This window comes from Mixia osmundae (genome assembly GCF_000708205.1).
Source record: "Mixia osmundae IAM 14324 unplaced genomic scaffold scaffold_8, whole genome shotgun sequence".
NCBI lineage: Eukaryota > Fungi > Basidiomycota > Mixiomycetes > Mixiales > Mixiaceae > Mixia > Mixia osmundae.
In genome coordinates, this window is record NW_014575556.1 from 656,214 (window position 1) to 669,605 (window position 13,392).

Genomic DNA, 13,392 nt, shown 5'->3' on the forward strand with positions numbered 1-13,392 from the left:
TCGTTCGTGATGTCCCCGACAAAATTGATTAGCCCTCCTTGCGACGATGGCGATACAGACCGACGCCGGCACTGCACAGCCAGGCTTCCCTCGTCTGACCCGAGCTGATGTGCTCCAGTGCCAATTCTCAGCTTGGTACCCCGACTTCAGACGACTATCACCCAAAGCGACAGTCGTGCGCCTGCCTGAAGACTTTCGACGCTGGCTAGAGTCAGACGGCCTGATCCTCCCCGAGGGATCGGGCGATATCGAGGATGACGACAGCGACAGTGAAGCCGCAGATGCGTCGGACACACGCTCAAATGATCAGCATACCTCGAGTGCGAGGCGCGACCTTGAAGAGGCAGATGAGGACATTGAGGAGGTGTATAGCTTCCCTCAAGTCGATACTCAGCTGCGCGCCATCATCGACAAGTACGATGGCCTCGTCTTCCCCAAGCTCAATTGGTCAAGCCCAAAAGACGCGGCATGGATCTTGCCCGGCAAACCACTCGCCTGTAGTACACCGGCAGATATCTACTTGCTACTCAAATCGTCAGACTTTATTGCTCATGACCTTGATTATCCTTTCGAGCACTGCTTCGATGAGCACGATCACGCATCGACCCCTCTGCCGCCGCCGCCGCCGCCGCTTGAATTGGTCCTGAAGCAATGGTTTGAGATGCCGCACTCGCAAGAATTCCGCTGCTTTGTCTCGTATCGCAAGCTGCAAGGTCAGCGTCTCCGTCTGCTTCGATCGACCTTGGCTGACATGCGATACTGGACAGGAATTTGCCAGCGCGACCACAATCACTTCGACTTTCTGGATGATGCCGCACTCCAAGATGAGATCAAGCTCAAGATAGCAGGCTTCATCGAAGAGCAAGTCTTACTAAGATTTCCGCTGGCTCATTGTACGTTCCCATGACACGTACAAGAATTTGGCTCAGTCTGGCATAGTCGTCTGCGATGTCTATCTCACACGAGACCGTTCTCGTGTCTTCGTGGTCGACCTCAATCCCTACGGTCCTCAAACAGACGCCCTCTTGTTCAGCTGGGAGGAGCTGAATCGCCGTGCATTCGCATCGGCCACCGCTGCGCTCGCCCCAGCTCAAACGAACGTGGAACTGAGACTTGTTGATTCTGCGCTCTCGCGTAGCGCAGCAATGCCCTCTTACAGCATGAATCGATATCCCATCGAGGTCGTCGGACTCAGCGAGGGCAAGAGCATAGCAGAATTTGCTCAAAAGTTCAACTCTGCTCTCCAAGAGGCCACAGATCACACAGAGGCATCAACATGAGGAAAACACAACAACAACACCGTACAGTCTCTGCACTCGTCGCTCGAGGCACTACATCGCGCTAGCCCTGCTGACGCGGAATCGTGGTATCGTAAAGCTTCATCAGATCGGCCTGCCCTCCCTCGGTTTGGGAGAACGCGTAGCCGTTGTTCTGTCGCAAGTGCTGCACAGCGCGCACTTTCTTGATAGCCTGTCGTTGTAACACAGTCAGCATGCATACGTGCGGTTCCGCGATGGCATGCCCTCTGGAATTGAGCCATCCGAGGCCGATAGTCGGGCAGATTGAGGGCCTGTATCTCTTGCACAATATGATACGGCTGTGGATTGAACAACCGCTTGTATCTACATGACGTTCTGTAAGCTCTAGCACCCGGGGTCAGCCGCATACGCACGATTTCCAACCAAGATCACGCAAGAGGCAAGCGACCGGTAGCAAAGCAAGGCAGAAGTAGAACACCGGTGACGCCCACAAGCGCGGCACGATACCGTGATACTCGGTCGCAAAGCCGATAATAGGCGCCAGCGCCTGAAAGGCCGGCAGAAAGACGGCGGCAAACAGGAATGAGCCAGGGATCGCCATGACAGTATATTTTGTCCATGTGCTGTGCTCTCCCGCGTCAGCCGTTTGCATCACCGCAATAGGGGGAGCCTACTTTGCGACGAGGGCGGCCTTGAGCAAGACGGTCAGCAGGACGCACATATAGACTGTCGTGCCGAACAGCCATTGGCCCGCATCAAGGCCGTCGGTCAGGACAAGATCATCCCAAAAGACGCCTGCCGCGCAGACAAAGATGATAATCGAATGATATATGGCATCTAAGAACCAGCACCAAAAGATGCGCTTGGTGAAGAATGCGTTGCGCTGACCTAGCAGGTATAGCTCTGGGTATCGATCTAGCATGCGCGCATTGACAAATTGGTCGAATACGCCCAGAGCAAGTGGCGGTAAGACAGTGAAGAAGATGTTGTACATGGTGAGCGTCCATGACTCGTAAAGCACTTGACCGGAGAACGAGCTGTTAAAGGAGAACCAGAAGCTGATTGCGCTTATGACCGCATTTTTGTAGAAGCTGTACAGGATCAAGAGCGATAGACGGCGGTAGCTCCACGCGCCATGCACCAACAGCAACTTCTTGAGATAACGGAATTGGGAGATCGCTACGTCGGCGGATCGCGCAGCTTGCAAACCCTCGACGCCAGAGATGCCGACGCCGAGGTGAGCGGCCTGAATCATGCCGATGTCGTTCGCTCCGTCGCCAATGGCGAGCAAGATCGCCTTTTCGTTCTTCTTGACGAGCTTGACGACTAGCGCTTTCTGCAATGGCGAAACCCGACAGCAGACGACTGCTTTGCATTTGACCGCTAGACGTAGAAAGTCCTTCGAGAGTGGCTTCTCCAGCGCGAAAGCGAGGCTCTTGCCATCTATAATCACCATTTGGTCAGCAAATGCCACAAAAGCATGATCCAACGAACCGATTATCAAAGCGAGCGGTGGCACATCTACTTTGCCATCGAGCATTGCCAGACGCTTGTCTATGAAGGCCTTTGTGGCCAGTGCATCGTCCTCATTGATGATGACAAGCTCCATTGCATCCGAGATGAGGCGGCAAGAGAGACCGATGTTGATCGCAGTCTCTTGCCTATCGCCAGTGAGCACCCAGACTTTGATGCCGGCTTGCTGTAACGTATGGATCGTGTCGGGCACGCCGTCTTGCAGCCTGTCTTCTATCGCTGTCGCGCCCAACAGCGTGAGATCCTTTTCTATGAGTTCCGCCGCTTGATCGAGAGCCTCGCTGCGTCCGTTGATTGTAGCAGCCGCCCTGTCATAGACTTGAGACCACTGGCGATATTCATCTTCCGGTATCTCTCGCATTGCGATGCAAAGGGTGCGCAGACCCTCGGTCGCGTATTGCTGCAGGTGTGACAGCGTGTCCGTAGTATAGGATTGCTGGCCTGACATGCGCTCGAGGATGACCGTGTCTGCGCCTTTGCAGTAGAGCTTGATCCGCCCATCTGGGCCTCGCAAGATCGTCGACATACGTTTGCGCGTGCTGTTGAACTCGCACACGTTAAGCACCAGATGCTCTTCAGATCTGCCATCAACATCAATTATGACGGCGTGAGGCTTTCGCGTCGTAAAGCGATAGTCAAGCATCTCTGCGCCTGACACCAGAGCAGCTTCGTCGGGACTCGAGGCTTGATAGACGATCTTGCTGGCTTTCTGCTCTGGTATGACAGTGTGGCAAGTCGCAAGCAGGGTCAGGAACTCCTTGATGACGTCCGCTAGATCAGGCGCCACCGCATGCCGTTTGAGATCCGTGAAGGAGAAGACGTCCGCTCCAGTGCTTTCGTCGACATGATCTGCGTATCGCTTGCCGGCAATCGAGCATTGTCGAAACTGCATCTCATTGCAAGTCAAAGTGCCTGTCTTGTCGGAGAAAACATATTCGATCTGGCCAAGCTCTTCGACCAGACTGGACGTCCGACAAAGGGCTGCTGTTTTCGTCTTGTCATAATACATGTCCAAGTCGGCATTGATGAGCACCGCCTGCTGAAATTTGACGACCTCCATAGTTACGATGAGTGAGATGGGTATCAGATTGTTGTACAAGATGATGAAGGTCAAGATGTCTTCGACGAATGTCATTGTTCGGCTAGACGCAGTCTCTGAGCCCAGCAAGAGATACCACATTTGGTCGCCATACACATGCTCCCGAATGTAGGCGCCGAACGCTGAGCCGAAGCCCAGCAAGAGCAGTATCAGGAAGAGAAAGAGAATCTGGACGTTGACCATGCGCTCGACCGCAGTTCGCTTGACGGGCGTAGCAGTCGCATTCCGCATGAGCTTGGTCTCGTGGCCTGTAAAGACGACGAGACCGTACATCCACGCGGTATTGCGCAGCTGTGCCCCTCGCAAAAGTATTTGCTGAGGGCTCATGGGCACTTCTCTGAACGCTCCTGACTTTCGGGGCACGGCCAGTGTGCCTTCGTAAGTATAGAGCGAGTTATTAGGCTGTTCGGATCTCAAGTAGCCGTCCAGACCGGCGATCGCCTCCGGGGACATGAGATGCGCCGTCTCTGGCGAAGCCTGCTTGATTTTCAGATTCGTCTCGCCGTCCAGATTGCTCGTTTCGATATAGCAAAGGCCATCGGGCTCGCTACTACTGAGCAGCAACAGATCTGCAGGAAACGAATCGTCTGACACCAGGCGAACGATGTCGCCGACTCGCAGATCTCGCCATTGACGAGCGACAAAGGCGCGATCTTGTAGCACGTTGACTTGTCTGCCATTGAGTGCACGATCGCTTGCATGCCGCTTGAGATCCTCCTGCAGCTCCTTGAATGCGGCGACGAGCAGCACGATGAAGAGCGGAACGATTGTCGTGAACCGATTCGTGGGCGAAACATTGGGAATCTGCTGCACGCACGCAGTGAATAAGAAGAAGACGTTTGCATACTTGCTGAATTGCTCTGCAGGAAGCCGGTGAGCTTGTAATGCAAGGGAGAGTGAACAGAGCACGAGCCTCCTAGGAACTTTGGCAGGAAAGTCGCGAGATTGTACTTTGTTGTCGAAACAGAATTGTTCTTGTATCTCTGTTGAGCGTTGCGCTCTGGATCGTTGCAGTAGATCTTGCGCTCGGATCCATCAGACCCAGAAGATCCTCGGCCGAAAATGTCGCCAAATCTTACTCGCCGGCGCTTTCGAGGCCTGTCGCCTTTTGGGAGCGTATCGAGGTAGTCTGTCTCGTCAGCAGTCGGCTCGCCCTTGCTACTTTTCGATGCTTCAAAGCATGTCGGTGGGTATGCTGCCTCTGTCAGGGGTATCTGTGAGGCTGACGAGCGACAAGCGGGTTTGCGCTCGCTGCTGTACGGTGATGCTTCGCGCGAGCTCGCAGAAGGGAGGCCCGAGTACTGCTCGGAAGTCATCTTGGCTGATCTACTGGCGTCAACCTCATCAGCCTCGCCGATGTGGTGATGGCGTGGGACTGACATGGTCTCGTATGGCTCGCGTCTCACCTCTGCCTCGTCCTGAGCGGTACCGTGCGACCAAGCAGACTGTGCGCCATACGAGGCTGGGTTCTGACTCTGCAGATACGTTCTGGCTTCATAGCCCGAGCTATGCAAGCCCGGTGAGTCTATCGGCTCTGCAGGATAGTCGCTGGCATCCCATGGCGAGTGATTGGATTGCGCGAGTGACGGTGAGGCTGTATGAAGAGCAGTCGAGCTCTTGGCAGCCGAGTAGGGTGGATAAGCTTCTTGGTCAGATCTCGAACAGTTTTCGTATGGATTGTGCGAGCGTCCTGGCTCGTTGCCGAGTGATGAACTGTCTTGCTGCCGCGTTTGATGACCGAGCTCATCATTCCCCTGGTCGGGCTGCAGGCCTGAAGCTGCTCGACCGTGCTGCATCCTGGCATTCACACGGGGCGCTACATCGACGCCGTCTGGGCCTCTCCATGCTGCCATCAGCCGCTCGGATGCATCGCTTGTCCAGCGGCAGTACGCGACGCGCGGTGTCGCCAAGCGCCAAGCGCCAAGCTCGAGTAGCTGAAAATCAAAAGGCGTCGCAAGATCACATCGACGGCAGGCTTGCTCTTCACATGGTCTACAACAGGATATGGGCATGCTATGTCTTCATGATAGCTCAAAGCTGAGCGTGGCTTTGCCATGCGTGTCCCTCGACGCTGTCCAGATGGTGTCATGCTCGCATCGGCGGTCTGCGCACCCGAACAGCGAGTCACAGAGGCGGACCGTCAGATTACCTTACTCGCGCGGAGCTGACGAATCTTTTCGACATCGTAGCCGAGTTCTTCTGCAAGAACTTCGGCAGTATGCTGAGCCAGGACGGGCGGTGGACGGTTTACCGGCATTCTTTGACCATTGTAGTACATTGCAGGAGCGAGCTGCTTGATCCTACCCGCTCGAGCATGCTCAACTTCCACCACTACGCCCCTCGCCTTTGCTTGTGCATGTTCAAAGGTGCCTTTGATATTGTTAATGGGCGCGAAGGGAATACCCTTGCCCGTGAATGCTTCGACCCATGATGTAGTAGTCTGAGCTGAGAGCGCTCGGGTTATGAGATCCTTCAAGATGGCTCGATTGGCGACACGATCGCCGTTTGTCTTGAAGCGAGCCTCGTCCGACCAACCCGGCTGGCCAAGCAGGCGCGATAATATCCTGAACTGACCATCGTTGCCTGCACCGATCATGATGAACGAATCCTTCGTCGCAAATGTCTCATAGGGCACTATACTGGGATGCGCCGTTCCCTGCCTTGTCGCCTCTTGACCAGCGATGAGATAGTTGCTACCGATATTGGCCAGCGAAGCGATTTGCGAGTCGAACAGAGAGGCATCAATCCAAGCGCCCTTCCCCGTCCTCGCCCGACCGAGCAGCGCAGCCATGATCGCTCCGTGCACGTAAAGTCCCGTTGTGAGATCAGTGATCGCCACGCCCACTTTGACGGGCGCACGATCTGGCTCGCCTGTGATGTGCATGAGACCAGCTTCCGCTTCGATCATGACATCGTATCCTGGCGCAGTTCTGAAAGGACCGGTCTGGCCATAACCGGTAATGGACGCATAGATAATTCCCGGATTGATGGAATGACAGTCTTCGTAGCCTAAGCCCATTTCCGCCAGCTTGCCCGGCACATAGTTCTCCACGAGCACGTCCGCCTTTTTGATGAGCTCCTTGACGATAGCTTGTCCTTCTTGTGTCTTGAGATTGAGGCCAAGGCTCCTCTTGCCGCGATTAACGCTGAGGAAATAAGCGGATTCAGGCGGCAAATTAGACCAGTCCGCTTGTGAGTCATCCTTGGTGGTCGAGACTTTCTCAGACCCGTCTTGTGCGAGCGCAGGCGGCGCCGGGTGAGCCTTGGCGCCGGTGCTAGGTGCAAAGGGTGGGTACCATGCCCGGGTATCGTCACCTCTGGTCGGGTGCTCGATCTTGATGACATCGGCGCCCAGATCGGCGAGCAACATGGTCGAATATGGGCCGGCCAGCACTCTCGTGAGATCGACGATCCTGCGAGGCCTTTAGCGCATGGCGCTACAAGCCAGGAGAAACTTGCCTCAGCCCTTTGAGCGGCGGCTCAATGCCACCCCTTCCGGGGGCTGACTGAGCTGCATGGGCAGCAGCTGTCGATAGCTGGCGGTAAGCGAGACGCTGTCCTATCCTGCAGGCTCTACAAGTCGCACATCGAAGCATGGATAATTCGGACGGAGGACGAACCGGAATACGCGTGAGAAGCCGGGGCGCCGGCGCGTCGTTCCATATCCAATCAAGCTTTCGCAACAACTTTCCTGGCTTCTTCGAGCACAGAGGTACCGTCTGTAATGCGTTCAAATTGAGACTGAGCCACCGATATCTGGCTTCATACTCCTACTTTATCAGAGACTCGGCACAAGGTCGCAAAGGCCTGCAGATTCGACCGAATTTGTCGTGTGGGCATTTCGGTGAACCAGCTCGAACTCGATCTGTGAGGACGCGCTCGCTGCCTGCGTGGCCTGGCGAGAGGCTCGCTCACTATCTCTGTACAGCGCAGACCGACGCAAGTGACTGAGATCGTTAGCTGAGATAACGAGCTATCTCTCTTTCTTGACGCTTGCTATTCCCAACAACTTCGCCCCTTTCCAGCCGTCTGCAACCGAGAAACTCGCGAACGCCGCTCGAGAAGGCTATCTCTTGGACGTCTACGTCCGCGCAGAAACGATCGAAACCATCTTGTCCGGCAGACTGTCCATTCGACAGCTGTACCAGGGCGTCCTGGTCTGACCTCACGCTAACCACATTCTTTACATTGTATATACAAGTCCGTTCGTGCCCTCACTGAGAATCTGTGCGATAAGCACGGACTTCGAGACTGGCATGGCATAACGGCAATATACCCACTTTCCCTTGGATGCATCCATTGCTTCGTACATCGCATTCCTCGGCCAGTGAGGTGTCTGGACTCTGAGATACAAGGCTCGCAGGCGTGAGGAATGCAAAGGCGATGTTGCTACTGTCCTACAACAGTGGGCCGTGACTCTAGCTGCTCATACACCTGCTCGGTCGCAGAGCATCAGCTTGTTGATCCTCTCAGACAGGCTGACTTACGAGAACGAACTCCTTCTTGACCCTCTCCCAAGATGAAGGATCAAAAAATACATACGAGCCGCGCTCGAATGTCGCCGTCTTTTGAGTTGGCTCTGTGCCGGTCTCCTTGGTGAGCCATAGCCTGAGCTCCTTGTGATAGCGCCAGTTGTGCTTGTATCTGTAGCCGGATACATTCATTAGTCATGTTGAGCGGTCCCTAGATCGGTGAAGACTGACAGCTCTTGAGCCGCAAACTCTTGCATCACGTCTCTCGGACTGGTGTAGAAGATGAAGAACAGCGTCTCGTCTGAATAAACGCCCAGCTTGCTTTGTGCTGGCGGTGGCTGAACGTTGTAGCAAGCCGGCAGATGGAATTCTGGCTCGATGTGCAAGCCCGGGTGTTGATCTGTCTCTGACCATGGTGAGACAAAGGTAGGATAAAGATTGCTACCCCAGCGTGCATGAGCAGTGTTCACCAGCATATGGGGCCATGACTGACTCTTTTTGATTCAGATCTAATCCCAGCTTCGATAGATCCGTGCCGAGCGACAGCAGGCTGACATCTGGATCATTGCTCCTGATGATCTGCAGTAAGCCTTTGAGACCGAAACGATCTGCCGGACTGAGCAAAACCTGCTGAGCAGGTGTCTGTGGTAGCGCTTCTATCGCCGTCATAGCAGGTTGCGATGCTAGACTAGTCTGTCTGGACGCATTGGCAGCAAGCGTGGCGGCTGCCTGCGCGCCAGATATTGGCCTGGGTCCACTCGTAGCAGTACTATTGAGCGTTTGCGAAGGCGAGCGCGACTGCGTTTGTTGCGCATGATTGTGATTCGCTCCGTTAGTGAGCTGACCGTACGGATTGCCAGGCGCATTTGCATTGAGAGGCGAGGGCTGGGGGGCTAAGCTCCATGGTTGCTGGGAGTGTTGCTGTTGCTGTTGACTTGCTTGAGCGTTGGCTAGCTTGGTGGCATAGTTCTGCACATCTCAGATTGAGCTGCTGTAGGGTCGCTTACGTCACCATCGACTCACCCGCTTCGCATCCTCGCTAGACAGTGAGCCAAGCGTGCCAGACAGCGTCCTGACGCCGTGGTTCGCAGTATTGAGGTACGAGGCCGCCGCGGCAGCAGCGACAGACGAGTGGCTGTTTTGCCGCCTAGCGAGCGCTGCAGCAACGTTGGCCTGCTCTTGTTGTTGTTGCTGACTGCTCGACATGCCCGTACCGAGACCTGGCGCGTTGGAGAGCGAACTGATGTTGCCCAAGCCTGGCGGCGGCGGCAAAGGATTGCTAGCCCCGTCCAGAGCCGGAAAGTCGTCCGGAGTGACGCTGAAGTCAGTGGCAGGCTGACCTGTTGTAGCCGAGGTCCGTCTGAAGGCGTTGATGCCGTTTGAGCCGGTAAAGTGATGATGTTGCTGATGGTGGTGATGCTGCTGCTGTACCGAATTCAAAGAAACGAAAGCACCCGATCCGTTAACGGTTGATGATCCCAGGGGAGGGCCAGGAGGTAGACCTACACCTGCTTGGGAGGCGTAGCTACCTCCTACTGCGCCGCTGGTGCCCGCACTCGCGCCGGTCGGGGCCGATCCAAAGAGGTTGCCCTGGCCGAACAGGTTCGAGTTGGCGGATAAGGAGTTGGGATGACCCGAGCCTGGAGCCCCAAGGGCTGGAAAGTCTGAGAGGTCCAGATTGATCTATTTCGCCAGGATGGGCTTAGGAGGGCAAATTTGACCGTTCTCTCCTCGTCTTGGCTTGCACTGGACTGCGAGTGTACAAGCGAAAGTCAGCGCTGTTCTCTTGTGCACTTGCGGGCAGCGAGTCAGAGGGAGGGCAGAGACTGACGGCCGGGCGGGGCATACAACAGCGCGAGCGGCCTTGTGGTTCGCCAGCAGCGCAGCGCCAATGCTAGCGATGGCGTGCCTGTAGAGTATCGATTCTGCGCTGTTGGCCCGCCTGCGAAAGCAAGTCGGGGCTCTGCGCGGGCTGAAGCGGAAAGGGGGAGTCTCAATGTCGAGGCAAGAGCGAGTGTACGTGAATTGGATGAGGCTGGAATGATGATCGATACTCACGTTTGGCTTCTCCGGGCAAGGACGGCGAGGAGGAGGCTGATGATGATCCGGCTAGCCTGGTCTGCTGTAGCTCAGACGATAGTCTGAGGCGTCTCAGTAGTATCGCCTGCCAGGTCACACTTTTCCACGTCGCTGATGGCAGTCCGGTCTTGTTCCGCGGGATGCCGCACGACGCTCGATAGCGCACCCGTGTCGATGTCCAGGCTCAAGTTGCACTCTGCTTGAGCCTCTGCTGATCGTACGAGCCTCTTGCAGCCTCTCTGACCGACTTCAATCTCGCGCGCGGGACTGGCTCGACCAGCAAGCAAGCAAGCGGCGGCTCACCAAGCACGCGCGCCTTGCAATTGCCTGCAAGCTGAGCAAAGCCGGGCAAGCTAGTGGCAGCAAGGTCCGTGATCGGCAGGCTGACAGGCCAGAGCCGCGCTCACACGGCACACAGTGACGAGCACGACCGATCTCTGACCGGCTTGGGTCCGCTGACGAGGCATCGCAACGCGGTCGAGTCTCCTGTCGAGCGCCAGGAACAGCGGTACCTTGCTTGTCTCTACAGAACATACTCCGTCCGCGATGGCCTACGCTACCAAGCAGGAGTCTGACGACATCTTCAAGATCCTCAGGGGCCAGCCCGCTAACAAGGTATGCCATCTCAGCCCACGGTTGGCCTTGTTTGGGCTGGATGAGCGGTTGACCTGGCTTTGCGAACTAGACCTGCTTCGACTGCTCTGCACGGGCACCTACATGGGCTTCTGCTACCTTTGGCGTCTACATCTGTCTAGACTGTACGTTTGCCTCTTGGCCCTCCAAGCTTTGCGCGTCAGGACGAGCTTGGCTCATCGCGACCATTTTGACGGTGACAGGCTCAAGCAATCACCGCAACATGGGCGTTCATATCTCCTTCGTCAGGTCGACCAATCTCGACCAATGGCAGTGGGCCCAGCTGCGCGTCATGAAAGTCGGCGGCAATGCAGCCTTTAACGCGTTTCTTGCCAAGCATCCCGGCGCCTATTCTCCCGCTGCTTCGACCAACATCAAGGACAAGTACACCTCTCGAGCTGCGCAGCTCTATCGAGACGAGCTTGCGCGCAAGGCAAAAGTTGACGAAGCTCAGTACGGCCAGCGCGTCTTTCTTGAAGGCTTACCGTCCCATCAGGAGGCAACTCAAGCCAACGGTCACACTGCCACTGGCAATGCTGACTTTTTCGACACTTGGGACAAAGAGCCAGCCGCTCGTACTCCCACTCTCTCTGCCCCCGCCACGCCGCCTGTCATAGGTCTTTCACCCCATCCTTCACGACCTGCCACGCCGCGATCTGCTACGCCGACGAACACGGCGCCTAGTCCTGCTTCCTCCGCGACTGGCGGGACCAACGCTACTGCAGCACCGTCATCGGCTGCTGGGCCTCCCGCCTCGCGCACGACTTCCTCATCCGCGCTCAGGGCAGCCAGCGCCAGCGGAACCGCCAAGTCGAAGCTTGGCGCGACGCGTACGACTGGGGCCGGTGTCGGCGGACGAGCCAAGCTAGGTGCTAAGAAAGCTGGCGGTACGATCAATTTCGAAGAAGCCGAGAAGAAAGCACGAGAAGAGGAAGAGCGCATCAAGCAACTAGGCTATGATTCTAAACGCGAGGAGGAAGAGTCGAGAGCCGTCTCGCTCGCCGCGGTATCGGCACCAGTAGCTAAGTCAAATGCGGCCTCGCAGTCAAAGGTTGCAGCACCCAATAGACCGTCGGCTGAAGTCGATCGACTCGGAATGGGCATGGGCAGGCTCGGATTCGGTCAGGTGGCAGGCATGTCCGGCGAAGAAGCTGCACGGCAGGCCGAAGCAGCTCGAAAGCAAGCTGTGCGGAAAGCAAAGGGACTAGACGAGCCCGTCGACGATTCGACGTATGCCCGAGAGAAGTTCTCGAGCCAGAAGGCCATCTCATCAGACCAATACTTTGGCCGCAATTCGTATGACCCTACAGCTCAGCGGGAAGCGCAATCGAGACTACAAGGATTCTCTGGCGCTACGTCTATATCATCCAATCAATACTATGGCATCGAGGAAGAGCCCGAATCGATCGAGGAAGGCATCATGGGCGTGGAAAGCCTCTCTGATCTCGAAGGAGCTGCCCGTCAAGTCGCCCGCAGAGTCATGCAGCAGGCTGGCTTCCAGGATGTCAACGATTTGCAGGATGCTGTCCGCAATGGCGCGCTGCAGGTTAGTCTTCTGCCTCTGCTGCATCTTGCGGAGCTCATGGCTGACACGTGATGTGCAGCTGAGCGACTACCTGGCTAATCTATCTGCTCGCTACGGATAGGCCTTGTCACAATAGCTCATGCAACGTGTTGTGGTCTCATGAATTATCTGCAGCTTAGAGGCGCGAGGCGGCAATGTGGCCGCGGCAATGTCAATGATGCAATGCATTCGTTAAATCTGCAAGCTGTATACTCACTGCACGCGTACTACCACGTGTGGCAAGCCGTGCAACGATCATGTAAGCTCAAGCAAGAGTGAGGCATGAAGCGAGGCAGAGTGAAAATGCAAGTGAAAATCGTTCCTCTCATTAGCTTGACGGCCCGGGCGAGAGATGACTGCCCTGCTCGGTAGCATGCTCGATACCCTGTCGACTTCAAGCCCGTCGCCATCGTCAGGTCTTTGTTGAGGAATGACGACTTTCTGTTGCTGAAGCATTGTGTGATTGTCGCAGATCTTTCGACCCAGACATGATCGCCTCTGCCTCGATGCCATTCTGTTTGCGCGAAGCAAAGGGACAAAGCCTGTCGCCGTCGCGGGGACGTCGGTCAAGGAGGACGAGCTTGCTGCTGAGCCTGTCGCCCTCGTCGAATCAGTGCTGGGTCCTTCTACTCGGGAGTAGCCTGTCGGAAGCGAAGCTGTTGTCCCGAACCCCTGCCAATCCTAACGAAAGCTCGTGCACTTTGAAAGACTAGAGAGTCATATCTTTCCGACGCAGATAGGAGAACAGGCTCA

The 13,392-nt window shown here is 56.0% G+C and overlaps 5 protein-coding genes across 5 annotated transcripts; 2 read left to right on the forward strand and 3 right to left on the reverse strand.

The window, feature by feature from the left end:
* Positions 1 to 46: 46 nt before the first annotated feature.
* L969DRAFT_95970 (uncharacterized protein) lies at positions 47 to 1,280 on the forward strand (the record flags this gene model as incomplete). Its single annotated transcript, XM_014711214.1, has 3 exons — positions 47 to 713; positions 768 to 893; positions 940 to 1,280. The coding sequence occupies 3 exons, from the start codon at positions 47 to 49 to the stop codon at positions 1,278 to 1,280; spliced, it is 1,134 nt and encodes a 377-aa protein (XP_014566700.1).
* On the reverse strand, positions 1,241 to 5,786 carry L969DRAFT_89384 (uncharacterized protein). Its single transcript, XM_014711215.1, has 6 exons — positions 5,272 to 5,786; positions 4,805 to 5,220; positions 2,754 to 4,751; positions 1,934 to 2,702; positions 1,673 to 1,882; positions 1,241 to 1,622 (listed from the first exon to the last, which is right to left on the reverse strand). Exons 1-6 carry the CDS (start codon positions 5,742 to 5,744, stop codon positions 1,259 to 1,261), a joined length of 4,230 nt encoding a protein of 1,409 aa, XP_014566701.1. The 5' UTR covers positions 5,745 to 5,786; the 3' UTR covers positions 1,241 to 1,258.
* Positions 5,744 to 10,909, reverse strand: L969DRAFT_95972 (uncharacterized protein; the record flags this gene model as incomplete). The annotated part of the gene is made up of 14 exons (XM_014711216.1): positions 5,744 to 5,995; positions 6,041 to 7,304; positions 7,351 to 7,450; positions 8,110 to 8,234; positions 8,309 to 8,325; positions 8,379 to 8,535; positions 8,595 to 8,804; positions 8,857 to 9,332; positions 9,387 to 9,788; positions 9,870 to 10,027; positions 10,085 to 10,114; positions 10,422 to 10,504; positions 10,542 to 10,713; positions 10,831 to 10,909. The coding sequence occupies 14 exons, from the start codon at positions 10,907 to 10,909 to the stop codon at positions 5,744 to 5,746; spliced, it is 3,525 nt and encodes a 1,174-aa protein (XP_014566702.1).
* L969DRAFT_89386 (uncharacterized protein) lies at positions 10,562 to 12,784 on the forward strand. Its single transcript, XM_014711217.1, has 5 exons — positions 10,562 to 10,809; positions 10,861 to 11,057; positions 11,128 to 11,200; positions 11,279 to 12,621; positions 12,680 to 12,784. The coding sequence occupies exons 2-5, from the start codon at positions 10,989 to 10,991 to the stop codon at positions 12,719 to 12,721; spliced, it is 1,527 nt and encodes a 508-aa protein (XP_014566703.1). The 5' UTR covers positions 10,562 to 10,809; positions 10,861 to 10,988; the 3' UTR covers positions 12,722 to 12,784.
* A 16-nt stretch (positions 12,785 to 12,800) lies between these two features.
* L969DRAFT_89387 (uncharacterized protein) lies at positions 12,801 to 13,189 on the reverse strand. Its single transcript, XM_014711218.1, has one exon. It carries the CDS (start codon positions 13,150 to 13,152, stop codon positions 12,895 to 12,897), a length of 258 nt encoding a protein of 85 aa, XP_014566704.1. The 5' UTR covers positions 13,153 to 13,189; the 3' UTR covers positions 12,801 to 12,894.
* Between the last annotated feature and the right edge of the window lie 203 nt (positions 13,190 to 13,392).